The 27557-nt window shown below is 67.4% G+C and overlaps 2 protein-coding genes across 2 annotated transcripts; both read left to right on the forward strand.

The window, feature by feature from the left end:
- Positions 1 to 91: 91 nt before the first annotated feature.
- Positions 92 to 6348, forward strand: LOC142359899 (uncharacterized; the record flags this gene model as incomplete). The annotated part of the gene is made up of 8 exons (XM_075412265.1): positions 92 to 95; positions 833 to 990; positions 1074 to 1144; positions 1242 to 1366; positions 1869 to 1931; positions 2020 to 2164; positions 4201 to 4374; positions 6242 to 6348. Coding segments are annotated over 8 exons (779 nt in total), but the record flags the coding sequence as incomplete, so codon positions are not given.
- Positions 6349 to 6900: 552 nt separating this feature from the next.
- TEP1 (telomerase associated protein 1) lies at positions 6901 to 25941 on the forward strand. The gene is made up of 22 exons (XM_075412266.1): positions 6901 to 7013; positions 7176 to 7292; positions 7379 to 7481; positions 8116 to 8283; positions 9160 to 9368; positions 9449 to 9587; positions 10241 to 10423; positions 10604 to 10696; positions 11019 to 11148; positions 11278 to 11431; positions 12032 to 12216; positions 12725 to 12814; positions 13518 to 13632; positions 15446 to 15695; positions 18773 to 18890; positions 20592 to 20716; positions 21748 to 21841; positions 22124 to 22279; positions 25221 to 25241; positions 25427 to 25447; positions 25607 to 25722; positions 25777 to 25941. The coding sequence occupies exons 2-22, from the start codon at positions 7237 to 7239 to the stop codon at positions 25939 to 25941; spliced, it is 2691 nt and encodes an 896-aa protein (XP_075268381.1). The 5' UTR covers positions 6901 to 7013; positions 7176 to 7236.
- Positions 25942 to 27557: the final 1616 nt, after the last annotated feature.

Below are 27557 nucleotides of genomic sequence, written 5' to 3' on the forward strand. Positions count from 1 at the left end.
TTTAATGAATTGCCCTCAAAAGGGGTAGAATGGCAATTAGTGATCTAAAAATGGCCATTAATGACCCCTAAATGGCTTTTATTGACCCCAGGCAGGTAATTAATTTCCCAAGCGGGGTAATTAATTATTTAATGGTTAATTAATACTCCTAGGCTTAATTAATTGCCTTAATAATGGGTATATTGGCCCCAAAGCGGCGATTAATGACCTCAAAATGGCCATTAATGACCCCAAAATTACCTTAAGGACCCCAGGTGGGTAATTAGTTGCCCCAAGGTGGGTTAATTAATTACTGTAAGGTTAATTAATACTCCTAGGCTTAATTAATTGCCCTCGAAAGGGATAGAATGGCCACAAAATGGTGATTAATGAGCCCAATATGACCCCAAAAAGGGATCTAAGGACCCCGGGGGGGGAATTAATTACCCATGATGGGGTAATTAATTAATTAATGGTTCATTAATACCCCTAGCCTTAATTAATTGCCCTAGAAAGGGGTAGAATGGCCCCAAAAAGGCGATCAATGCCCCAAAGTGGCCACTAATTACCCCAAAATGGCCTTTCATGACCCCAGGGAGGTAATTAATTGCCCCAAGGGGAGGCGATTAATTAATTAATGGTTAATTAATACCCCCAGGCTTAATTAATTGCCCTCAGAAGGGGTAGAATGCCCCCAAAAAGGCGATTAATGCCCCCAAAATGGCCGCTAATGACCCCAAGATGGCGGCTGAGGCCCCCGGGGGGGGTAATTAGCGGCCCTGGGGGGCGGGGCTAATTAGCGGCCCCGGGGGGCGGGGCTAATTAGCGTCCCCGGGGGTTAATTAACGCGCAGGACCTGGAGGCGGCGACGCTGCTGGCGCTGCTGGGGCGGGGAGCGGGCGGAGGCGGGGTCTCTGCTGCTCTATGGGCGGGGCCAGCCCCGCCCGGCCCCGCCCACCCCCGCCCGGCGGCCTATTGGAGGCGGCCCGGGCCCTGAGGCGGAGCCTGACGGTGAGGAGGGGGCGGGGCTTGGCGGGAGGGGGGGCGGGGCGCTGGGGGGGGCGTGGCCTCACCCTGGCGCCCCCTGCTGGCAGGAGGAGGGCGCCGCCGGGAGGGCGGGACCTTGAGCGACGTCATCTGGGACCTGGTGGAGGGCGGGGACGAGGTGAGGCCACGCCCCCCCTCCCCGAAGCCACGCCCCCCCCCCGCCTCCTCCGATGTGGGGGGGGGCGGAGCTGGAGGCGGTGGGTCCTCCCGTCCAGGTGGAGGCGCTGTTGGTGCTGAGCCCGGAGCCGGAGCTGCCGGGGGCGGAGCCTGCGCTGGCCTGCCTGCGGAGCCGGCAGCTCCGCCCCCTCCGCTTCGTCAACGTCACGCCCCGCCCCTCGCCGTGAGGACACGCCCCCCCTCCTCCCCGGGAAGCCACGCCCCCCGGAAGCCACGCCCCCCAACAACCCCGCCCCCCGGGCCCCTCCCTCCCCCTGTAACATAGCCTGAAGCTCCGCCCCTCCTGCGGAAGCCACGCCCCCTCCCCGCCTTCACGCATCACCGTGGCCACGCCCCGCTAGGCCACGCCCTTCCCCGCTAGGCCACTCCCCTGCCTGTTGGGGCGTGTCTTTCCCCATTGGCCACGCCCCTTCCCGCCAAGCCACGCCCCCTCCTGGTCCCGCTAGGCCCCGCCCATCCCCGCCACGCCCCCTTTCTCCAAGCCACGCCCCCCTCCCGGCAAGCCACGCCCCCACCTGTGCCCCCTTAAGCACCACCCGTCCCTGCCACGCCCCCTCCCGCCAAGCCACGCCCCCTCCCGGTCCTGTTCATCCCCGCCCATCCCCCAAGACACGCCCCCAAGGTGTGGGCGGGGCCTGCCTTTGACCCCGCCCCCTCCCCCCCAGCGTCCACTGTGATTGGCGCAGCGACACGCTGACCCTGGCCGGCTTCGACGAATCGGTGCTCAGGTGGGCGGGGCCACGGGGGAAGGGGGGGCGGGGCCTGGAGCGGTTTCGGGGGCGGGGCTTCCCGCTGACCCCGCCCACCCCCCCGCAGGCTGATGGCGGCCGGAGACCCCGCCCAGCTGCTGGCCGAGGTGGAGGCTAGCCCCGCCCGCTACGGGCTGGCCCCGCCCCCGGCCCCGCCCCCCGACCCGCCCGCCGGCGACGCCCAGCCCCCCCCCGCCCCTCCCCGTCCTCAGGTGACCCCGCGGCACTGGGAGCCACTGGGAGGCACTGGGGGGCGGGCCGGGCCCTTACTGGGAGTTACTGGGGGCTCCGGAGGGGGCGGGGCCTGCTGGGATCCGGTGGGAACCAGTGGGAACCGGTGGGATCTGGGCCCTTACTGGGCACCAACTGGGGCTCTGGTGACACGGGGTGGCTTGGGGTGGTCCGGAATGGGCCGAGATCCCATGGGATCACCTAAAACCCCTGGGATCTGGTGGGATCTGGTGGGACCTGGGGCTTCTAAGGGGTTTTGCTGGCTCATGGGGGGCACGGGGTGGCATGGGGGGGTCCGGAGTGGGCCGGGATCCCACAGGATCCCTAAAAAACCGTGGGATCTGGCAGGATGTGGTGGGATCTAATGGGATCTGGAGGGATCTGGTGGGATCTGAGGGGGTTTATGGGGTTTTCCTGGCTCGGTGGTGGCACGGGGTGGCTTGGGGTGGTGGAGTGGGCCGAGATCCCGCGGGATCCACGAAACCCCTGGGATCCGATGGGATCTGGTGGGATCCGATGGGATCTGGGGGGATCTGGGGCTTCTATGGGGTTTTTCTGGCTGGTGGGTGGCATGGGGTGGTCCGGAATGGGCCGAGATCCCACAGGATCCCTAAAAAAACCCCGGGATCTGATGGGATCTGGGGGGATCTGGGGCCTCTTGGGGGTCCGGGCACCTCTCCACCCCCACAGCCAGACCCGGGATGCACCCCCGGGCCCGGATCCCTTGGGATCTGATGGGATTTGGGGGGATCTGATGGGATTTGGGGGGATCTGATGGGATCTGGGGGGATGTGGGGCCTCTTGGGGGTCCGGCCACCTCTCCACCCCCACAGCCAGACCCAGGCTGCGCCCCCAGCCCCGGATCCCTTGGGATCTGGGGGATTTGGGGGGATCTGATGAGATCTGGGGCCTCTTGGGGGTCCGGCCACCTCTCCACCCCCACAGCCAGACCCGGGCTGCGCCCCCAGACCCGAATCCTTGGGATGTGATAGGATCTGATGGATCTGGGGGGATCTGATGGGATCTGGGGGGATCTGGGGGGATGTGGGGCCTCTTGGGGTCCAGCCACCTCTCCACCCCCACAGCCAGACCCGGGCTGCGCCCCCGGCCCCGGATCCCTTGGGATCTGGGGGGATCTGAGGGGATCTGGGGGATCTGGTGGGATCTGGTGAGATCTGGGGCCTCTTGGGGGTCCGGCCACCTCTCCACCCCCACAGCCAGACCCAGGCTGCGCCCCCAGCCCCGGATCCTTGGGATCTGTGGGATCTGATGGGATCTGGGGGGGATCCGGGGGGATCTGATGGGATCTGGGGGGATTTGATGGGATCTGATGGCATCTGGGGCCTCTTGGGGGTCTGGCCACCTCTCCACCCCACAGCCAGACCGGGATGCACCCCCGGCTCCGGTTCCCTTGGGATCTGGTGGGATCTGGTGGATCTGATGGGATCTGGGGGAATCTGATGGGATCTGATGGGATCTGGGGGGATCTGGGGCCTCTTGGGGGTCCGGCCACCTCTCCACCCCCACAGCCAGACCCAGGCTGCGCCCCCAGCCCCGGATCCCTTGGGATCTGGGGGGATCTGGAGGGATCTGATGGGATCTGGTGGGATCTGGTGGGATCTGGTGGGATCTGGGGCCTCTTGGGGGTCCGGCCACCTCTCCACCCCCACAGCCAGACCCGGGATGCACCCCCAGGCCCGGATCCCTTGGGATCTGATGGATCTGATGGGATCTGGGGGGATCTGATGGGATCTGATGGGATCTGGGGGATCTGGGGCCTCTTGGGGGTCCGGCCACCTCTCCACCCCCACAGCCAGACCCGGGATGCACCCCCGGCCCTGGTTCCCTTGGGATCTGGTGGGATCTGAGGGGATCTGGTGGGATCTGATGGGATCTGGGGGGATCTGGGGGGATCCGAGGCCCGGGGATGAGCGCGGGAGGGTCGGGGGGGGTCAGGCGTGGCCGGGCTCCCCCCAGATCCCGTGACCCCCCCATTCCCCGCCCCCCGGCTCCCCAGCCAATGGCGCTGCGTGCGGCTCTTCCTGTCGTCGACGCTGCGCGACATGGCGGGGGAGCGGGCGGCGCTGGTGCGGGCGGCCCTCCCCCGGCTGCGGGCGCTGGGCGGGGCGCGGGGGGCGGGGCTGCAGGAGGTGGATCTCCGCTGGGGCGTGGCCGCCCCCGACCTCCGCAGGTGACGTCATCGGGGGGGGAGGGGCTTGATCCCCGGGGGGAGGGGCTCTGGGGGGGTGGGGGAGGGGATTTGGGTCCGGTTCAAGGGGCTGGAGGTGGGTGGGGGAGGATGGGGGAGGGGCTTAATTGCCCCGAGGGAGTTGGGGCAATTAATTAATTAATTAATTACCAATTAATTACTTAATTATTAATTAATGACTCGGAGATAATCAGTTAATTACTCAGAGATTAATTAGGGGCCTCCAAAACGGCAGTTAATGAGCCCAAAATGGCGCCTAATGACCTATGGGGGTAATTAATTGCCCCTGGGGGGGTAATTAATTAACTAATGGTTAATTAACACTCCTAGGCTTAATTAATTGCCCACAAATGGGGTAGAATGGCTGCAAAAAAGGTGATTAATGACCCAAAATGGCCACTAATTATCCTAAAATGGTGCTTAATGACCCATGGGGGTAATTAATTGCCCCTAGGGGGGTTAATTAATTAACTAACGGTTAATTAATACCCCTAGGCTTAATTAATTGCCCGCAAATGGGGTAGAATGGCTGCAAAAAAGGTGATTAATGACCCAAAATGGCCACTAATTATCCCAAAATGGCGCTTAATGACCCATGGGGGTAATTAATTGCCCCTAGGGGTGGTAATTAATTAACTAACGGTTAATTAATACCCCTAGGCTTAATTAATTGCCCGCAAATGGGGTAGAATGGCTGCGAAAAAGGTGATTAATGACCCAAAATGGCCACTAATTATCCTAAAATGGTGCTTAATGACCCATGGGGGTAATTAATTGCCCCTACGGGGGTTAATTAATTAACTAATGGTTAATTAATACCCTAGGCTTAATTAATTGCCCGCAAATAGGGTAGAATGGCTGCGAAAAAGGTGATTAATGACCCAAAATGGCAACTAATTATCCTAAAATGGTGCTTAATGACCCATGGAGGTAATTAATTGCCCCTAGGGGGGTAATTAATTAACTAATGGTTAATTAACACTCCTAGGCTTAATTAATTGCCCGCGAATGGGGTAGAATGGCCGCAAAAAAGGTGATTAATGACCCAAAGTGGCCACTAATTATCCTAAAGTGGCGCTTAATGACCCATGGGGGTAATTAATTGCCTCGACGTGGGGTAATTAATTACTCTAAGGTTAATTAGTCCCCCTATGCTTAATTAATTGCGCTCAGAAGGGGTAGAGTGGCCCAAAATGGCAATTAATGATGTGAAAAGGCAATTAATGCCCCCAAAATGGCTCTTCTTGACCCCGGGGGGGGTAATTAATTGCCCCAATGCGGGGTAAGTAATTAATTAATGGTTAATTAATACCTCTAGGCTTAATTAATTGCCATCAGAAGCCGTATATTGGCCCCCAAAAGGCAATTAATGAGCTAAAAATGGCCATTAATGCCTCCATAGTGGGAGTTATTGACCCCAGCGGGGTAATTAATTGCCCCAAGGGGGGGTAATTAATTAATTAAGGGTTAATTAATATCCCTAGCCTTAATTAATTGCCCTAGGAAAGGGTAAAATGGCAATTAATGAGCTAAAAATGGCCATTAATGCCCCCAAAATGGGATTTATTGACCCCGGGGGGGTAATTAATTGCCCCAAGGGGGGGGGGGGAACCCCTGGATCCCTTCGGGGGGGAGGGGCGCGTTGGGGGAGGGGCTCGAACCCGTGGGGGCGGGGCTCTGGGGGGGTGGGGGAGGGGCTCGATCCCCGGGGGGGGATCCCGGATGTGGGGGGAGGGGATTTGGGGGGGATCCCGCGCCCCTGGGTGCCTTGGGGGGGGGGCGGGGCCTGGTGGGGGCGGGTCCCTCGGGTGGGGGGAGGGGCTGACCACGCCCCCTCCCCCCCCCCCAGGAGGGCGGAGCTGTGCCTGGAGGAGGTGCGGCGCAGTGACATCATCATCGGGGTGCTGGGCGAGCGCTACGGGCAGATCCCGCCGGGGGATCCCGCCGCGGTCAGCCCCGCCCCCACCCTCAAGCCCCGCCCCCCACCCTCAAGCCCCTCCCCCCGCCCCGAAGCCCCTCCCCCCAGCTCCATTCCCCCCTCCCCCACCCTCCCGCCCTCATTTTGGGGGGGATCCGGGACCCATTTGTGATCCCAAGAAGCCCCGCCCCCCTCCTTTAGCCCCTCCCCTCTCCCCGAAGCCACGCCCCCTCCCAGTAGTTCCTCCCCCCACCCCAAAACCCCTCCCCCCCCAGACCCCCCCCCCCCCATCCCTTCCCCCCCCCTCACTTTTGGGGCCATCCGGGACCCAGTTCAGATCCCAGGAAGCCCCGCCCACTTCCCTTTAGCTCCGCCCACTTCCCTTTAGCCACTCCCCCTCCCTTTAGCCACACCCCCTCCCCGTAGCTCCTCCCCCCACCCCATTTCCCCTCCACCCCCTCCATTTTGCAGGGGTTCGGGGGGGGGTCTGGGACCCATTTCGAAGCCCCGCCCCCTCCCAAGCCCCGCCCCCCTCCCCGTAGCCCCGCCCCCCTCGAATCCCCGCCCCCTTTCCCCCCTCCAGCCCCTCCCCCCCCGGCCGCTCGGTGACCGAGCTGGAGCTCCGGACCTTCCTGGAGCGCTGGCAGCCCGGAGCCCCGCCCACCGCCGCCCTCATTTACATACGAGACCCCGCCTTCCTCCGGTAAACGGGGCGGGGTTTCGCCTAGCGGGGCGGGGCTTGCAGGGAGGGGGCGGGGCTCGCGGGGAGGGGGCGTGGCCGCGTTCCGGGGGACGGGGCGGGGTGAAACGGGCGGGGTTTAAGGGAGGAGGGGGGCGTGGCCAGCGCCGACCAATGAGCTCGCAGCGAGGTGCCGGCCCGTTACCGCGGCGACTACGAGGCGGAGTCGAAGGAGGCGGAGTCCAAGATGGCCGCCCTGAAGGCGGAGCTCCGGGCGCACCCGGGGGTGGCGGCCGTGCGGAGGTACCGCCCCCTTTTTCCCCCTGGGGTGGGCGGGGCTTAGAGAGGAGGCTCCGCCCCCCCGCTGACAGGCCCCGCCCCCCCAACAGCTACAAGTGCCGGTGGGCGGGGTCAGAGGCCGGCGGGCTGGAGGGATTCGTCGAGCAGGTGGTGACGGACACCTGGGAGCTGCTGCGGGGGCGGGGCCTGCAGGTGAGGCCACGCCCACCCGGGGGCCCGGGCTCCGCCCCCCTCGGGCTTCGGGTCCGCCCCAGACCGGCTCCCTGGCTCCGCCCCCTTGGGCCTTGGCATCTGCCCGCTTGATCCCCCTGGCTCCGCCCACTCGGGCCTCTTAACTCCGCCCCCTCCGACCTCCTGTCCCCGCCCACTGAGGCTCTTTAGCTCCGCCCACTCAGGCCTGGGATCTGCCCACTCGACCCCTGTGGCTCCGCCCACTCCTGCTCCCTAGCTCCGCCCACTTGTACTCCTTGGCTCTGCCCACTCGGTCTCAGGCTCCGCCCACTTGAGCCCCCAAGCTCCACCCACTCAGGCTCTTTAGCTCCACCCACTCAGGCTCAGGGTACACCCACTTGATCCCCCTGGCTCCACCCACTCAGGCCTCTTAACCCCGCCCACTCCTGCACCCTGGCTCCTCCCACTCCTGTTCCCTGGCTCCTCCCATTTTGGCTATCTGGCTCCACCCCTCATCCCCCCAGGCCCCGCCCACCCCACCCCCCTGGCTCCACCCACTCAGCTTCCCCCCTTCCCCCCCCTCCAGCTCCCCAGCTCCGCCCCCCGCGGCCCCAGGCCCCGCCCCTCCCTGACCCCGCCCCCGCCTCGTTCCCAGGGCGAGGGGGCGGAGCCGCCGCTGCAGGAGGCGTTCCTGGCGGCCCAGCAGGGGGCGTTCCGCGCCCGGTCCCGCCTCCTGGCCGCCACGGCGACCGCCATTCGCCGCGGGGACGCCGCCCGCCTGCTCGTCACCGGGGAGCCCGGCTGCGGCCGCACCGTCTTCATGGTGGGCGGGGCCTGGCCGGGGGGGCGGGGCCTGGCGGGGCGGGGCCTGGGGAGGGCGTCTGGCGGGGGGTGGGCGGGGCTTGGGGGGCGTGGGAGGGGCTTAATGGCCATTGACGGGGTGGGAGAGGGGCTTAGTGGCCCGATGTGGGTGGGTGGGAGGGGCTTGGGGATGTGGGAGGGGCTTAAGGGTTATATAGAGCCAGGTGGGAGGGGCTTAATGGCCACCTGTGGGCATGTGGGCAGGGTTTATGGGGTGTGGGAGGGGCTTAATGGCCATTGATGGGGTGGGAGGGGCTTAATGTCTATATATAGGCTGGTGGGAGGGGCTTGAGGGACGTGGGAGGGGCTTAAGGGCTATCTATAGGCAGGTGGGAGGGACTTAAGGGTCGTGGGAGGGGCTTAAAAGCCCCATAGAGTCAGGTGGGAGGGGCTTAATGGCTACCCGTGGGCAGGTGGGAGTGGCTTGAAGACCGTGGGAGGGGCTTAATGGCCATTGGTGGGGGTGGGAGGGGCTTAATATTTATCTATCGGCCGGTAGGAGGGGCTTGAGGGACATGGAAGGGGCTTAAGAGCTATCTATAGGCGGATGGGCGGGGCTTGTGGGTGTGAGAGGGGCTTAGTGGCCCAATGTGGGCAGGTGGGAGGGGCTTGGGTGTGGGGGAGGGGCTTAGTGGCTGCTGGTGGTGTGTGGGAGGGGCTTAAAGTCCAGACACAGGCAGGTGGGAGGGGCTTGAGGGACATGGGAGGGGCTTAAGACCCATCTATAGGCGGGTGGGTGGGGCTTGTGGGTGAGAGAGGGGCTTAGTGGCCCTACGGAGGCTGGTGGGAGGGGCTTGGAGGCGAGTGGGCGGGGCTCAACGGCCTCAACCCCTCCCAGGCGGCCCTGGCGAAGGCCCTGGAGGAAGCCCCGCCCCCGGGGCGGCCCGGCGGCCGGCCCCTCCCCCGCTGCCGGGTGGCCTATCACTTCGCGGGGGCGCGGCCCGACCAGTCCGACGCCCGCGTCGCCTTGGCCCACCTCGGCGCCCGATTGGCCAGCTTCTGGCCCCGCCCCCCGGCCAACGCCCCGCCGGAGGGCGCCCCCTACAGGTCAGGCCGCGCTCCGCGGTGGGCGGGGCTTACGGCTGACCCCGCCTTCACCTCACGCTCCCCCCCCCCCCCCCCGGCAGGGAGCTACGCGATTGGCTGCATCGGCTGCTGGCCCCGCCCCCGGGGGGCGGGCGCTTGGTGCTGCTGCTGGACGACGGGGAGGAGCTGCAGGAGGGCGGGGCCCCGCGCCGTGATTGGCTGCCGGCCGAGCTGCCGCCGGTGAGGGGGCGGGGCCTGCCGGGGGCGGGGGGCGGAGTCTGAGGGCGTGCGGGGGGCGGGGCTGGGGGACGGAGCCTGGGCTGGGGGGGCGTGGGTTGGGGTGGGGGGAGAGATAAGGGGGGGTGGGCGGGGCTTAGGGGAGGGGGCGTGGTCATGAGAAAGTGGGTGCGGCCTGGTGGGTGGGGCTTGGTGGGCGTGGCCTGGTGGGCGGGGCTTAATTATGGGGTGGTCTTGAGTCATTACCAGGGCCTCTATGGGAGGGGAAGTGGGCGGGGCTATGCGGAGGGCGTGGTCATGCCCCTATGGGCGGCGCTTAAGGGCGTGGCTAGGTGGGCGTGGTCAGATGGGCGGGGCCACATGGGGGGTAATTATAAGGGGGGGTTAATGAAGGGGGGTCTGGGGAGGGGAGGAGTGGGCGGGGCTATGTGGGAGGGGTGTGGGCGGGGCTATGTGGGCGTGGAAGAGTGGGCGGGGCTGAGTGGGCGGGGCTTAACAGCGGGGGGTGGGGTTTAGGGCGGTCCTAATGCGGGGGGAGCTCTATGGGAGTGGCTTAACCGGGGGGGGGGGATTAGGGGAGGAGGAGGAGCCTCGGGGGGAGGCCCCGCCCCCCAGACCTTAACCCCGCCCCCCCGGCCCTTGGCCCCGCCCCCCAGCGCGTCACGGTGGTCCTGAGCGCCCCGGACGCCCCCGGCCGGCTGGGGCCCCTCCCCCAGCGGCTGGGCCCCCGGTGGGGCGGGGCTTCCCGCCTGGCGCTGGGGCCCCTCCCCCCGCCCGACTGCGCCCTCCTGGTGAGGGAGGAGCTGCGCGCCCGGGGGCGGAGCCTCGACCCCGCCCAGGTGAGGCCACGCCCCCCTCCCTGCGGGGTGGCTCCGCCCCCTCCCAGGCCGCTACGCCTGTGGCCACGCCCCCTCGGGGCGAGCCGCGCCCCCCAGGGGGTGGGACACGCCCTTTAGGGGTTGGCCACGCCCCCCTGGGGTAGGCCACGCCCCTCACGCCCTGGCCACGCCCCCCCGCAGCTGCGGATCGTGCTGGGGAAGGGCGGGGCCCGGCTGCCGCTCTACCTCAAGCTCCTATTGGCCGACCTGCGGGCGTTCGCCAGCCACGAGGACGTAAGCCCCGCCCCTCGTCCACCCAGGCCACGCCCCCTCCCCGCCAGGCCGGGCCACGCCCCCCCAATCTGCCGGCCACGCCCCTTCCCTCCCCCTGCTTCCCCCCCACCTTACGCTGGCTTCTGCAGGCCACGCCCCCGCCCTTCAAGCCCCGCCCACTCCCACAGGCCACGCCCCTTCCCCTAAACCCCTCCCCTTGGGGCTTAGCCCCGCCCCTACCCCTCTAAACCCCGCCCCCCTCAAGCTGCACCCCCCTCCCCCTGCCTCCCTGGCCACGCCCCCGTGGCCACGCCCCCTCTGACGTAGCCCCGCCCCCCGCCAGCTGGACGCCTTCTTGGGGGCGGAGCCAGCCTCGCTCCCGGGGCTGCTGGGGCAGATCCTGCGGCGATTGGAGGAGCGCCACGGCCCCGCCCTCCCCCTGGCATTGGCCGCGCTGGGCGCCGCCCCCCACGGTGAGCCACGCCCCCTCCCCTCCCAGGCCACGCCCCCCCTTATACCAATAGGGGGGGTGCTCTGGGCCGCGAAGCCCCGCCCCTCCCGGCGAGGCCACGCCCCCCCTGAAGCCAAGCCCCGCCCCCCAGGGCTGCGGGAGGGGCAGCTGCTGGCGGTGCTGGGGGCGGGGCGGCGGCTGGGCGGGGCCTGGGCGCCGTGGGCGGAGACTCTGGAAGCCGCCGCCCCCCCGGGGCCGAGCGAGGAGCCCGGGGCCTTCTGGGAGCTGCTGGGGGACCTGCGCTGGTGAGGCCCCGCCCCCCCGGGCTGGACACGCCCCCCCGCTAGGCCGCGCCCCCCTGGAGCCGGGCCACGCCCCCTAGAGCCGGGCCACGCCCCCTAGAGCGGGGCCACGCCCCTATAAGTGGCTCCCCGGCCCCCATAGCTGGGTCTCCGCTCCCCTCTGTGTTGGCCCCGCCCACTCTGAGCGAGGCCACGCCCCGCGGTGTGGGCCACGCCCCCGTATGTGAAGCCACGCCCCTTATATGTGCGTCCCCGCCCCCTAAATGTTCACCACGCCCCCTGCAAAGGGGTCCCCGCCCCCTATATCTGGGTCCCCGCCCCCTAGAGGTGAAGCCCCGCCCCTTATATGTTGTGCCACGCCCCCAAAGTGTTGACCACGCCCCCTATAACCGGGTCCCCGCCCCTTATATGTCGGCCCCACCCCTAAATGTTGGTCCCCGCCCCCGTGTGTGAAGCCACGCCCCTTATATGTGAGTCCCCGCCCCCTCTATCCGGGTCCCAGCCCCTTATCTGTGAAGCCCCGCCCCCTAGCTGTGAAGCCCCGCCCTCCCCTCGCCAGGCCCCGCCCCCTGAGCGTGGCCCCGCCCCCCCCGTCCCCCGCAGGCTATTGGACGCCTGCGGCTCCTCCCTGGCCCCGCCCGGCGCCCGCCTCCAATTGGCCGGGGCCCCCCTGCGCGAGGCCAGCGCCAAGCTCCGCCCCCTGGCCCCCGGCCCCGCCCCCCGGGCTGGCCCCGCCCCCCGCGAGGGGTGGGAGGAGCTGACGGGGCGGGCCCGGAGGCTGCTGGCCGGTGAGGGGGCGGGGCTTATCGCGAGGGGGGCGGGGCTTATGGAGGGGGCGGGGCTTATGAGGGGAGCTGGTGGGCGGGGGTGTGGGGGCGGGGCTTGTGGAAGGGGAGGGGACAGCCGGGGGCGGGGCTTGTGGCAAAGGGAGGGGCTCGTGGGAGGTGGGCGGGGTTTCTGGGTAGATGGGCGGGGCTTATGGCAAGGGGGAGGGGCTTCTGGAGGGGGCGGGGGTGGGGAAAGTCGAGGAGGACCTGGAGGGGGATAAGGGGGCGCGATTTTGGGGAGGGGGTGTGGTTTGGGGAAGGGGAGGGGCTTGTGTGAAGTGGGCGGGGCTTCTGGGAAGGGGAGGGGCTTGAGGGAAGGGGGCGTGGCTTGTGGAAAAGGGTGGGAAGGGGGTGGGAGCCCTCCAGGGTGGGGAGGGGGGGAAGGAGGGGGTTGGAGCGGGTGGGGGCGGGGCTTATCGGGGGCGTGGCCAGAAGGGGGCGTGTCCCACCCCTGGCCACGCCCCCTCAGCCGTGGCCCTGCACGAGGCCGACCCGGGGGGGGGACGGCAGCTTCCGGGGGGGCGACGCCGAGAGCCTGGCCCTGCTGCCCCGCCTCCTGGTGGGCGGGGCTTCCTCGGGGGGCGGGGCTTCCTGGGGGCGGGGCTTCTTGGGGGCGGGGCTGGAGGGGGCGGGGCTTGGGGTGGTGGGAGGTGGCCTGGGGCGGAGGGGGCGGGGTTATGTGTGGTAGGGGGCGTTGCTAAGGGCCTGGGGGCGTGGCTATTTACATGGGGGAGTGGCTATGGGTCTGGGGGCGTGGCTAAGGGGCGGGGAAACGGGGCTTCAGCTCAAGGGGCGGAGCTTTTGGCCATGCTATGGGGCCTGTGGCAATGCTATGGGCCTGGGGGCGTGTCTGTGGGTCAGGGGGAGTGGTTACGGGACTGGGGGCGTGGTTAAGGGGCTGGGGCGTGGCTATGTGGCTGAGGGCGTGGCTATTGGCATGGAGGCGGGGCTTCAGCTCCAGGGGCGGGGCTTTTGGCCATGCTATGGGGCTGGGGGCTGTGCTATGGGTCCAGGGGGCGTGGCTACGGACCTCGGGGCGTGGCTATTCACATGGGGGCGTGGCTATGGGTCTGTGGGAGGGGCTACGGCTCTGTGGGCGGGGCTTCAGCTCCAGGGGCGGGGCTTTTGGCCATGCTATGGGGCTGGGGGCCTGCGCTATGGGGCTGGGTGCTGTGCTATGGGGCTGGGGGCGTGGCTATGGGTCCGGGGGGGCGTGGCTCCGGCCGGGGGGCGGAGCCTGACGCTGTCCCCGCCCCCCCCAGGCGGAGGCGGAGCTGTGGGAGCCCCTCTGGGCCCTGCTGCGGGGCGGGGGGTTCCTGCGGGCCCACGCGACCCACGGCGCCGTGGGGCGGCTGCGGCACGGCCTGCGGCTGCTGCGTGAGAGGGGCGGGGCCGGGGGCGGGGCCTGCGGGGGGGCGGGGCCGGGGGGGCTCTAGGGGTCCCTATGGGGCGGGGCTGGGGGGCTGGGGGTCTCTATGGGTCTCTATGGGGGGATCTATGGGGCTGGGGGTGGCTGTGGGGCAGATCTATGGGGCTGGGGGTCTCTATGGGTCCCTATGGGTCTCTATGGGGCAGATCTATGGGGCTGGGGGGTCTCTATGGGTCTCTATGGGGGATCTGTGGGGCTGGGGGTGGCTATGGGGCAGATCTATGGGGCTGGGGGGTCTCTATGGGTCTCTATGGGGGATCTGTGGGGCTGGGGGTGGCTATGGGGCAGATCTATGGGGCTGGGGGTTTCTATGCGTCTCTATGGGGCAGACCTATGGGGCTGGGGGGTCTCTGTGGGTCCCTATGGGTCTCTGTGGGGCAGATCTATGGGGCTGGGGGTTTCTGTGAGTCTCTATGGGGCAGATCTATGGGGCTGGGGTCTCTGTGGGTCGCTATGGGGCAGATCTATGGGGCTGGGGGTCTCTATGGGTCTCTATGGGTCGCTATGGGGCAGATCTATGGGGCTGGAGGGTCTCTATGGGGTGGGTCTATGGGTCTCTATGCAGGGATCTATGGGGCTGGGGGGTCTCTAGGGTTCCCTATAGGTCTCTATGGGACAGATCTATGGGGCTGGGGGTCTCTATGGGTCGCTATGGGGCGGATCTATGGGGCTGGGGGTGGCTATGGGTCCATATGGGTCTCTATGGGGCGGATCTATGGGGCTGGGGGGAATCTATGGGGCTCTATGGGTATCTATGGGTCTCTATGGGGCTCTATGGGGCTCTATCGGTATCTATGGGTCGCTATGGGGCAGATCTATGGGGCTGGGGGGTTTCTATGGGTCCCTATGGGTCTCTATGGGGGGATCTATGGGGCTGGGGGGTTTCTATGGGTCCCTATGGGTCTCTATGGGGCGGATCTATGGGGCTGGGGGGTCCCTATGGGTCTCTATGGGTCTCTATGGGGCAGATCTATGGGGCTGGGGGGTCCCTATGGGTCTCTATGGGTCTCTATGGGACAGATCTATGGGGCTGGGGGTCTCTATGGGTCGCTATGGGTCTCTATGGGGCAGATCTATGGGGCTGGGAGTCTCTATGGGTCTCTATGGGGGATCTGTGGGGCTGGGGGTCTCTATGGGTCTCTATGGGTCGCTATGAGGAAGATCTATGGGGCTGAGGGTGGCTATGGGGCGGATCTATGGGGCTGGGGGGAATCTATGGGTCTCTATGGGGCTCTATGGGTCACTATGGGGCTCTGTGGGGCTCTATGGGTCGCTATGGGGTGGATCTATGGGGCTGGAGGGTCCCTATGGGTGTCTATGGGGCAGTTCTATGGGGCTGGGGGTCTCTATGGGTCCCTATGGGTCTCTGTGGGGCAGATCTATGGGGCTGGGGGTCTCTATGGGTCTCTGTGGGTCCCAATGAGGCGGATCTATGGGGCTGGGGGTCTCTATGGGTCCCTATGGGTCTCTATGGGGCGGATCTATGGGGCTGGCGGTTCTCTATGGGTCTCTATGGGTCTCTATGGGGCAGATCTATGGGGCTGGGTGGTCTCTATGGGTCGCTATGGGGCAGATCTATGGGGCTGGGGGTCTCTATGTGTATCTATGGGGCAGATCTATGGGGCTGGGGGGTCTCTATGGGTCGCTATGGGGCAGATCTATGGACCTGGGGGGTCCCTATGGGTCGCTATGGGGCAGATCTATGGGGCTGGGGCCACCCCAGGGGTCCCCCCGCCCCACACCCCCCCCGTCTCCCCCCAGGCGAGGCCCAGCTCCGTGGGGCCGTCCGCGCCGTGGGGCTGGCGGAGCTGGCGGCGGCGGTGGAGGCCGCCGTGGGGCTGGCGGAGCCGGCCGTGGGGCCGGGGGTCCTCGCCGTGGGGCTGGCGCAGGAGGCCGCCAACGCCCCCCCCCGCTGCCCGCTCCGGCCCCACGCGGCCGCGCTCCTGCCCCACGGCGAGCACCGCCTGCTGCTCTGCCCCACGGCGCCGCCGGGCACCGCGCTGCCCCACGGGTGGGTCCTGCCCCACGGCCAGGGGCATCTGTGGGGCGGGGGGGGATCTGGGGGTCGCTATGGGGCAGATCTGTGGGGCTGGGGGGGATCTGTGGGTCACTATGGGGCAGATCTGTGGGGCTGGGGGGGATCTATGGGTCTCTATGGGGGGATCTATGGGGCTGGGGGCAATCTATGGGTCGCTATGGGGCAGATCTGTGGGGCTGGGGGTCTCTATGGGTCCCTATGGGTCTCTATGGGGCAGATCTATGGGGCTGGGGGTCTCTATGGGTCTCTATGGGGCAGATCTATGGGGCTGGAGGGTCTCTAGGGATCTCTATGGGGGGATCTATGGGGCTGGGGGGGATCTGTGGGTCACTGGGTCTCTATGGGGGATCTATGGGGCTGGGGGTGGCTATAGGGCAGATCTGTGGGGCTGAGGGGGATCTATGGGTCTCTATGGGTCGCTATGGGGGGATCTATGGGGCTGGGAGGGATGTATGGGTCTCTATGGGGCAGATATGTGGGGCTGGGGGTGGCTATGGGGCATATCTGTGGGGCTGGGGGGATCTGTGGGTCTCTATGGGTCTCTATGGGGGGATCTGTGGGGCTGAGGGTGGCTATGGGGCACATCTGTGGGGCTGGGGGGTCTCTATGGGTGGCTATGGGGGGATCTATGGGGCTGGGAGGGATCTATGGGTCTCTATGGGTTGCTATGGGGCAGATCTATGGGGCTGGAGGGTCTCTAGGGATCTCTATGGGGGGATCTGTGGGGCTGGGGGGGATCTGTGGGTCTCTATGGGTCTCTATGGGGGGATCTATGGGGCTGAGGGTGGCTATGGGGCAGATCTGTGGGGCTGAGGGGAATCTATGGGTCTCTATGGGTCACTATGGGGGGATCTATGGGGCTGGGAGGGATGTATGGGTCTCTATGGGGCAGATCTGTGGGGCTGGGGGGGATCTATGGGTCTCTATGGGGGATCTATGGGGCTGGGGGTGGCTATGGGCAGATCTGTGGGGCTGAGGGGAATCTATGGGTCTCTATGGGTCGCTATGGGGTGGATCTATGGGGCTGGGAGGGATGTATGGGTCTCTATGGGGCAGATATGTGGGGCTGGGGGTGGCTATGGGGCAGATCTGTGGGGCTGGGGGGGATCTGTGGGTCTCTATGGGTCTCTATGGGGGGATCTATGGGGCTGAGGGTGGCTATGGGGCACATCTGTGGGGCTGGGGGTCTCTATGGGTGGCTATGGGGGGATCTATGGGGCTGGGAGGGATCTATGGGTCTCTATGGGTTGCTATGGGGCAGATCTATGGGGCTGGAGGGTCTCTAGGGATCTCTATGGGGGGATCTATGGGGCTGTGGGGGATCTATGGGTCTCTATGGGTTGCTATGGGGCAGATCTATGGGGCTGGAGGGTCTCTAGGGATCTCTATGGGGGGATCTATGGGGCTGTGGGGGATCTGTGGGTCACTATGAGTCTCTATGGGGGGATCTATGGGGCTGGGGGTGGCTATGTGGCACATCTGTGGGGCTGAGGGGGATCCGGGGGTCTCTATGGGGCAGATCTGTGGGGCTGGGGGGGATCTATGGGTCGCTATGGGGGGATCTATGGGGCTGGGGGTCTCTATGGGTCTCTATGGGGCAGATCTGTGGGGCTGGGGGGGATCTATGGGTCTCTATGGGTCGCTATGGGGGGATCTATGGGGCTGGGAGGGATGTACGGGTCTCTATGGGGCAGATATGTGGGGCTGGGGGTGGCTATGGGGCATATCTGTGGGGCTGGGGGGGATCTGTGGGTCTCTATGGGTCTCTATGGGGGGATCTGTGGGGCTGAGGGTGGCTATGGGGCAGATCTGTGGGGCTGGGGGTGGCTATGGGGCAGATCTGTGGGGCTGGGGGTCCCTATGGGTCCCTATGGGTCTCTATGGGGCACATCTGTGGGGCTGGGGGGTCTCTATGGGTGGCTATGGGGGGATCTATGGGGCTGGGAGGGATCTATGGGTCTCTATGGGTTGCTATGGGGCAGATCTATGGGGCTGGAGGGTCTCTAGGGATCTCTATGGGGGATCTATGGGGCTGTGGGGGATCTATGGGTCTCTATGGGGGGATCTATGGGGCTGGGGGGGATCTATGGGTCACTATGGGTCTCTATGGGGGGATCTATGGGGCTGGGGGTGGCTATGGGGCAGATCTGTGGGGTCGAGGGGAATCTATGGGTCTCTATGGGTGGCTATGGGGGGATCTATGGGGCTGGGAGGGATGTATGGGTCTCTATGGGGCAGATATGTGGGGCTGGGGGGGATCTATGGGTCTCTATGGGGGGATCTATGGGGCTGGGGGTGGCTATGGGGCAGATCTGTGGGGCTGAGGGGAATCTATGGGTCTCTATGGGTCGCTATGGGGTGGATCTATGGGGCTGGGGGTCTCTATGGGTCTCTATGGGGCAGATCTATGGGGCTGGAGGGTCTCTAGGGATCTCTATGGGGGGATCTATGGGGCTGGGGGTGGCTATGGGGCAGATCTGTGGGGCTGGGGGTCCCTATGGGTCCCTATGGGTCTCTATGGGGCAGATCTATGGGGCTGGAGGGTCTCTAGGGATCTCTATGGGGGGATCTATGGGGCTGGGGGTGGCTATGGGGCAGATCTGTGGGGCTGAGGGGAATCTATGGGTCTCTATGGGTCGCTATGGGGTGGATCTATGGGGCTGGGGGTCCCTATGGGTCTCTATGGGGCAGATCTATGGGGCTGGAGGGTCTCTAGGGATCTCTATGGGGGGATCTATGGGGTTGGGAGGGATCTATGGGTCGCTATGGGTCTCTATGGGGGGATCTATGGGGCTGTGGTGGCTACGGGGCGGATCTATGGGGCTGAGGGCAATCTGTGGGTCACTATGGGTCACTATGGGGGGATCTGTGGGGCTGGATGGTCGCTGTGGGGGGGTCTATGGGGCTGGGGGTGCCCTGGGGGTCTCTATGGGGGGATCTATGGGGCTGGGGGTCTCTATGGGTCCCTATGGGTCTCTATGGGGCAGATCTATGGGGCTGGGGGGGATCTGTGGGGCTGGGCAGCCCCTAGTGAGCCCCTCCCCCCCCAGCACCCGGGTGTGGGCGGGGCAGAGGGGGCGGAGCCTGGCCCTGAGCCCCTCCCGCCGGTGGGCGGCGCTGGGGACCGAAGGGGGCGGAGTCTGCTGGGTGCATCTGCCCAGTGCCCAGGTACGGGGGGGACTGGGGGGACTGGGAGGGGCTGGGAGGGACTGGGAGGGACTGGGAGGGGCTGGGAGGGACTGGGAGGGACTGGGAGGGACTGGGGGGGACTGGGAGGGGACTGGGAGGGACTGGGAGGGACTGGGAGGGGACTGGGAGGGGACTGGGAGGGACTGGGAGGGACTGGGAGGGGACTGGGAGGGACTGGGAGGGACTGGGAGGGGACTGGGAGGGACTGGGAGGGACTGGGAGGGGACTGGGAGGGGACTGGGGGGGACTGGGGGGGACTGGGAGGGGACTGGGAGGGACTGGGAGGGACTGGGAGGGGACTGGGAGGGACTGGGAGGGGACTGGGAGGGGACTGGGGGGGACTGGGAGGGGACTGGGAGGGACTGGGAGGGACTGGGAGGGGACTGGGAGGGACTGGGAGGGACTGGGAGGGGACTGGGGGGGACTGGGAGGGGACTGGGAGGGACTGGGAGGGACTGGGAGGGGACTGGGAGGGACTGGGAGGGACTGGGGGGGACTGGGAGGGGACTGGGAGGGACTGGGAGGGGACTGGGAGGGACTGGGAGGGACTGGGAGGGGACTGGGAGGGACTGGGAGGGACTGGGAGGGGACTGGGAGGGGACTGGGGGGGACTGGGGGGGACTGGGAGGGGACTGGGAGGGACTGGGAGGGACTGGGAGGGGACTGGGAGGGACTGGGAGGGACTGGGAGGGGACTGGGGGGGACTGGGGGGGACTGGGAGGGGACTGGGAGGGACTGGGAGGGGACTGGGAGGGGACTGGGAGGGACTGGGGGGGGACTGGGGGGGACTGGGAGGGGACTGGGGGGGACTGGGGGGGGACTGGGGGGGACTGGGAGGGGACTGGGGGGGACTGGGAGGGACTGGGAGGGGACTGGGAGGGACTGGGAGGGGACTGGGGGGGGACTGGGAGGGGACTGGGGGGGACTGGGAGGGGACTGGGGGGGACTGGGAGGGACTGGGAGGGACTGGGAGGGGACTGGGAGGGGACTGGGGGGGACTGGGAGGGGACTGGGGGGGACTGGGAGGGACTGGGAGGGGACTGGGAGGGACTGGGAGGGACTGGGAGGGGACTGGGAGGGGACTGAGGGGGACTGGGAGGGGACTGGGAGGGACTGGGAGGGACTGGGAGGGGACTGGGAGGGGACTGGGGGGGACTGGGAGGGGACTGGGAGGGACTGGGAGGGGACTGGGAGGGGACTGGGAGGGGACTGGGGGGGACTGGGGGGGACTGGTGGGGACTGGGAGGGACTGGTGGGGACTGGGAGGGGACTGGGAGGGACTGGGAGGGACTGGGAGGGACTGGGAGGGGACTGGGAGGGGACTGGGGGGGACTGGGGGGGACTGGTGGGGACTGGGAGGGACTGGGAGGGGCTGGGGGGGACTGGTCCATACTGGTCCGTACCGGTCGGTACCGGTCCGTACTGGTTTATACTGGTCCGTACTGGTCCGTACTGGTCCGTACTGGTCGGTACTGGTCGGCACTGGTCGGTACTGGTCGGTACTGGTCGGTACTGGTCGGCACTGGTCGGCACTGGTCGGTACTGGTCCGTACTGGTCCGTACCGGTCCGTACTGGTCTGTACTGGTTTATACCGGTCGGTACCGGTCGGTACTGGTCCGTACTGGTCTGTACTGGTTTATACCGGTCCGTACTGGTCTGTACTGGTGGGCACTGGGCAGGTGGCGCAGGAGGTGCGGGGCAGCTGCGGGGGGCTCTCGGCCGTGGCCGCGCTGGGCGAGGAACTGGTGGCACTGGGAGGGGCGGGGGGGGACCTGGAGCTGCGGCGCGTCTGGGAGGGGGCGCGGTAAGGGGCGGGGCCTGGGGTGGGCGGGGCCTGGGGTGGGCGGGGCCTGGGGGGAGCGGAGGGGGCATGGGGGGGCTGTGGGGTGGGGAGGGAGGGGGGGGAATGGGGGGAAGCCCCGCCCCCAGCCCCGTAGCCCCGCCCCCAAACCCTTAACCCCGCCCCCAGCCCCATAGCCACGCCCCCAGCCCCTTAACCCCGCCCACAGACCCGTAGCCACGCCCACAGACCCGTAGCACTGCCCCCAGCCCCATACTATGGCCAAAAGCCCCGCCCCCGGCCCCATAGCCACGCCCCGAAGCCCCGTAGCCACGCCCACAGGGCCTTAGCCACGCCCCCAGCCCCTCAGCCCCACCCTCAGCCCCTTAGCCCCGCCCCCAGACCCGTAGCCACGCCCACAGCCCCGTAGCACTGCCCCCAGCCCCATACCATGGCCAAAAGTCCCGCCCCCGGCCCCATAGCCACGCCCCCAGCCCCGTAGCCACGCCCACAGGGCCTTAACCCTGCCCCCAGCCCCTTAGCCCCACCCTCAGCCCCTTAGCCCCGCCCCCAGCCCCGTAGCCACGCCCACAGCCCCGTAACACTGCCCCCAGCCCCATACTATGGCCAAAAGCCCCGCCCCCGGCCCATAACCCCGCCCCGAAGCCCCGTAGCCACGCCCACAGAGCCTTAGCCACGCCTACATACCCGTAGTCACGCCCTCAGACCCTGGCCCCGCCCACAGGCGCCTTAGCCACGCCCACCGCCCCCTAGCACTGCCCCCAGCCCTGTAGTATGGCCAAAAGCCCCGTAGCCCCGCCCCCAAGCCCCTTAGCCACGCCCACAGAGCTTTGGCCACGCCCACAGACCCCTAGCCACGCCACAGCCCCGTGGCCACGCCCCCACCCCGTAGCCACGCCCCTTCCCCAGGGCAATGGGGGGTATTGGGAGGGGGAGGGGGGGGGCTGGGGGCGATGGGCGTGGCCTGGGGGCGGTGGGCGGGGCCTGGGGGGCTGGGGGCGGGGCCTGGGGGTCACCATAAGCCCCGCCCCCAGGGTGTGGTCAGTCCCCGCCCACGAGGGCCCGGTCACCGCCCTCAGCCCCCACCCCGGGGGGGTCGTCAGCGCCGGCCTGGACGGGCGGCTGCAGGTAGGGGGCGGGGCCTGCGGCCGGGGGGCGGGGCCTGCGGCCGGGGGGCGGGGCCAACATCCCTAGGGCTCTGGGGCTTGGGTATAGGGAGCGGGGAGTGACATTTAGGGGGCGGGGCCTCACCTGGAGGGGGCGGGGGCTCACTTATAGGGGGCGTGGCCAACATCCGGGGGCGTGGCCTGCCATTGAGGGGGCGTGGCCTCGCCTGGAGGGGGCGGGGACTCCGTGGGGGGAGGTTCTGGCCCTAGGGGGCGTGTCCCACCGCTTGGCCCCTCCCCCCAGGTGTGGTCGCTGGAGGGCGGGGCCCGGCTGGGGGGCGTGTCCCTGGCCACGCCCCTCTGCTGCCTGGCGCTGCGGCCGGGGGGCGGGGCCTTGGCCGTCGGGGGGTGGGGCCAGCGGCTGCTCGTCATCAGCCTCGACCAATCCGAGGAGAGAGTGGTGAGACTGGGGGGGGGGACTGGGGGGGACTGGGAGGGACTGGGAGGGGACTGGGAGGGGACTGGGAGGGGACTGGGAGGGACTGGGGGGGACTGGGAGGGACTGGGAGGGGACTGGGGGGGACTGGGAGGGACTGGGGGGGACTGGGAGGGACTGGGAGGGGACTGGGGGGGACTGGGGGGGACTGGGAGGGACTGGGAGGGGACTGGGAGGGGACTGGGAGGGACTGGGAGGGGACTGGGGGGGACTGGGAGGGACTGGGAGGGACTGGGGGGGACTGGGAGGGGACTGGGGGGGACTGGGGGGGGACTGGGAGGGGACTGGGAGGGACTGGGAGGGGACTGGGAGGGACTGGGGGGGGACTGGGGGGGACTGGGAGGGACTGGTTTAACTGGATTTTACTGGTTTATACTGGTTTAACTGGCCCATACTGGTCCATACTGGTCCATACTGGTCCGTACTGGTCCGTACTGGTCCATACTGGTCCATACTGGTCTGTACTGGTCCATACTGGTCTGTACTGGTCCATACTGGTCCATACTGGTCCGTACTGGTCTGTACTGGTCCGTACTGGTCCATACTGGTCCGTACTGGTCCGTACTGGTCCGTACTGGTCCATACTGGTCCGTACTGGTCTGTACTGGTCCGTACTGGCCCATACTGGTCCATACTTGTCCATACTGGTCCGTACTGGTCCATACTGGTCCGTACTGGTCCGTACTGGTCCATACTGGTCTGTACTGGTCCGTACTGGTCCGTACTGGTCTGTACTGGTCCATACTGGTCTGTACTGGTCCGTACTGGTCCATACTGGTCGGTACTGGTCCATACTGGTCCGTACTGGTCCGTACTGGTCCGTACTGGTCTGTACTGGTCCGTACTGGCCCATACTGGTCCGTACTGGCCCATACTGGTCCGTACTGGTCTGTACTGGTCCGTACTGGTCCGTACTGGTCTGTACTGGTCTGTACTGGTCCGTACTGGTCCATACTGGTCCGTACTGGTCCGTACTGGTCCGTACTGGCCCGTACTGGTCCGTACTGGTCCGTACTGGTCCGTACTGGTCTGTACTGGCCCGTACTGGTCCGTACTGGTCCGTACTGGTCCGTACTGGCCCGTACTGGTCTGTACTGGTCCGTACTGGCCCATACTGGTCCGTACTGGCCCATACTGGTCCGTACTGGTCTGTACTGGTCCGTACTGGTCCGTACTGGTCTGTACTGGTCTGTACTGGTCCGTACTGGTCCGTACTGGTCCGTACTGGTCCGTACTGGTCCGTACTGGCCCGTACTGGTCCGTACTGGTCCGTACTGGTCTGTACTGGCCCGTACTGGTCCGTACTGGTCTGTACTGGTCCGTACTGGTCCGTACTGGTCCGTACTGGTCCGTACTGGTCCGTACTGGTCCGTACTGGTCTGTACTGGCCCGTACTGGTCCGTACTGGTCTGTACTGGTCCGTACTGGTCCGTACTGGTCCGTACTGGCCCGTACTGGTCCGTACTGGTCCGTACTGGTCTGTACTGGCCCGTACTGGTCCGTACTGGTCTGTACTGGTCCGTACTGGTCCGTACTGGTCCGTACTGGTCTGTACTGGTCCGTACTGGTCCATACTGGTCCATACTGGTCCATACTGGTCCGTACTGGTCCGTACTGGTCTCTCCCCGCAGGAGCTGGGCGGGGGGGGGAGGGGCTCCTACCGCGCCCTGGCCTGGGGGGGGGAGGGGCGGCTGCTGGCCGGCGCCGAGGGGCGGGGCCTGATCCGGCTGTGGGCGTGGCCTGGGGGGGCCCCCCTGGGGGTGCTGGGGGCGGGGGGCGGGGCCCCGGTGGCCTTGGCCTTCGCCCCGCCCCCCGCCGGGCCACGCCCCCTCCGGCCCCGCCTCGTCAGCGTGGAGGAGGGGGGGAGGGTAAGGAGGGGGCGGGGCTACCGGGGGGGCGGGGCTACGAGGGGGAGGGGCTTTGGGAGGGACTGGGAGGGACTGGGGGGGACTGGGAGGGACTGGGAGGGACTGGGAGGGACTGGGAGGGACTGGGGGGAACTGGGAGGGGACTGGGAGGGGACTGGGGGGGACTGGGGGGGGACTGGGGGGAACTGGGAGGGGACTGGGGGGGACTGGGGGGGACTGGGGGGGACTGGGAGGGGACTGGGAGGGACTGGGGGGGACTGGGAGGGGACTGGGGGGGACTGGGGGGGACTGGGGGGGACTGGGAGGGGACTGGGGGGGACTGGGGGGGACTGGGAGGGGACTGGGGGGGACTGGGAGGGGACTGGGGGGGGACTGGGGGGAACTGGGAGGGGACTGGGGGGGACTGGGGGGGACTGGGGGGGACTGGGAGGGGACTGGGGGGGACTGGGGGGGACTGGGGGGGACTGGGAGGGGACTGGGGGGGACTGGGAGGGGACTGGGGGGGACTGGGAGGGACTGGGGGGGGCGGGGCCTCCCTCGGGGGGGGGTGGGGGCGGGGCTTGAGGCTCTAAGCCCCGCCCCCCGCCGCTAAGCCCCGCCCCCCCAGGTGCTGCTGTGGCCGGGGGGGCTGGGGCGGTCGCGGGGGACCCTGAGGCCCCGCCCCCCGCAGCCAGGCCCCGCCCCCGAGCCGGGCCCCGCCCCCGGCCCCGCCCTCTGCGCCGCCTTCCACCCCTCTGGCGCCCGATTGGCCGTGGGGCACCGCGAGGGGCGGGTCTTCGTCTACGGCACGCCCTGGGGTAAGCCACGCCCCCTTCCCCGGAAAGCCACGCCCCTAGGGGAGGGGTCCGCGTCGGGGGAGGCCACGCCCCCAGATGTTGGCCACGCCCCCTCCGGGGAGCCCCCGCCCCCTCCAAGGGTGTCCCCACCCCCTCCTCGTTGGCCCCGCCCCCTCCAAGTGGGTCCCCGCCCCCCGGAGCTGAGTCCCCGCCCCCTTGATGTTTGGCCACGCCCCCTCTGGGTGGGTCCCCGCCCCCTAGATACGGGCCACGCCCCCCTAGGTGAGTCCCCGCCCCCTATATCTTGGTCCCCGCCCCCTCCCTGGGAGTCCCCGCCCCCTAGGTGTTGGCCACGCCCCCTAGACCTGGGTTCCCACCCCCAAAATCCGGGCCACACCCCCTCTAGACAAGTCCCCGCCCCCTTTAAGTGAGTCCCCGCCCCCTCTATGGGATTCCCCGCCCCCTAGGTGTTGGCCACGCCCCCCTGGGTGAGCCCCCGCCCCCTCAGTTGAAGTCCCCGCCCCCTTTACATAGGCCACGCCCCCCTAGATGAGTCCCCGCCCCCTCTATCTCGGTCCCGCCCCCCCGAATCGCGGCCCCGCCCCCCCCGCCGCCGGCCCCGCCCCCAGCGCCTCCCTCTCGCGCAGGCTCCGCCCCGCTGGCCCTGGCGGGGGGGCGGGGCAGCCCGGTGAGCGCCCTCTGCTGGCCGGGGCCGGCGCTGCTGGCGGGGGGCGGGGCCGGGGGCGCGCTCTGGCTGTGGGCGGTGCCTCCCGCCGGCCCCGCCCCCCCCGCCGGCCCCGCCCCCCCCCGCCGCGAGCTGCCCCTGGGGCGGGGCCCGATCCTGGCGATGGCGGCCGGGGGCGGGGCCCTGGCCCTCAGCACCGGTGAGAGCCACCAGGGGGCGCTGCGGGGCGCTGGGGGGCAGCTGGGGGGCAGCTATGGGGGCTATGGGGCAGATATGGGGCGGATATGGGGCAGATAAGGGTCAGATATGGGGCTATGGGGCAGCTATGGGGCAGCTATGGGGCAGCTATGGGGCACATACGGGGGTCTATGGGTCGCTATGGGGCGGCTATGGGTCAGCTATGGGTCTCTATGGGTGTCTATTGGGCGCTATGGGGCAGACGTGGATCGCTATGGGGCAGATATGGGGGTCTATGGGGTCTATGGGGCAGCTGTGGGTCTCTATGGGGTGGATATGGGGCAGACATGGGATCTATGGGGCAGCTATGGGTCACTGTGGGTCGCTATGGGGTGGATATGGGTCATCTATGGGGCTCTATGGGTTGCTGTGGGTCACCATGGGTCAGATGTGGGTCGCTATGGGTTGCTATGGGGCAGCTATGGGGGCTATGGAGCAGCTATGGGGCGCTATGGGGCAGATATGGGGCAGATATGGGGGCTATGGGGCAGCTGTGTCTCGTTATGGGGCGGACATGGGGCAGACATGGGACCTATGGGGCAGCTATGGGGCAGCTATGGGGCACATACGGGGGTCTATGGGGGGCTATGGGTCGCTATGGGGCAGCTATGGGGCAGCTATGGGGGCTATGGGGCGGATATGGGGCAGCTATGGGTCTCTATGGGTCTCTATTGGGCGCTATGGGGCAGACGTGGGTCGCTATGGGGCAGATATGGGTCTCTATGGGGCAGATATGGGGCAGACATGGGAGCTATGGGGCAGACGTGGGTCGCTATGGGGCAGGTATTGGGCGGATATGGGGCTCTATGGGTCGGATGTGGGTCGCTATGGGTCGCTATGGGGCAGCTATGGGTCACTGTGGGTCGCTATGGGGTGGATATGGGTCAGCTGTGGGGCTCTATGGGTCGCTGTGGGTCACCGTGGGTCGGATGTGGGTCGCTATGGGTCTCTATGGGGAGGATATGGGGCAGACATGGGAGCTATGGGTCTCTATGGGTCGCTATGGGGCAGCTGTGGGGCTCTATGGGTCGCTGTGGGTCACTGTGGGTCGCTATGGGTCGCTATGGGTCGCTGTGGGTCGCTATGGGGCAGCTGTGGGGCTCTATGGGTCGCTGTGGGTCACTGTGGGTCACTGTGGGTCGCTATGGGTCGCTATGGGTCGCTGTGGGTCGCTATGGGGCAGCTGTGGGGCTCTATGGGTCGCTGTGGGTCACTGTGGGTCACTGTGGGTCGCTATGGGTCGCTGTGGGTCGCAGAGGACGGCTCGGTGGGGCTGTGGGGCCCGGCCGCGCTGCAGCGGCTGCTGGAGGCCGGCGACGCCGTGGGGCAGCCCCACACCTGGGGGGAGCGGCTGCTGCGGCCCCACTGCGGCCCCACGGAATCCATGGGGCTGAGCCCCACAGGGGAGAGCCTGGCCACCGGCGGGAGGGACCGGGTGAGCGCCGTGGGGCCGGGATCCGTGGGGCTGGGACGTGTGGGGCTGGGGGTGTGGGGCGGGATCTGTGGGGCTGGGATGTGTGGGGCGGGATCTATGGGGTGGGATCTATGGGGCTGTATCCCTGGGGCTGAATCTATAGGGCTGGAGCTATGGGGCTGGGGGAGCTCTATGGGGCTGGGGGTGATCTATGGGGCTGGATCCATGGGGCGAGATCTATGGGGCTGGGGGAGATCTATGG

This window comes from Opisthocomus hoazin, unplaced genomic scaffold (genome assembly GCF_030867145.1).
Source record: "Opisthocomus hoazin isolate bOpiHoa1 unplaced genomic scaffold, bOpiHoa1.hap1 HAP1_SCAFFOLD_213, whole genome shotgun sequence".
Classification (NCBI taxonomy): Eukaryota; Metazoa; Chordata; class Aves; order Opisthocomiformes; family Opisthocomidae; genus Opisthocomus; species Opisthocomus hoazin.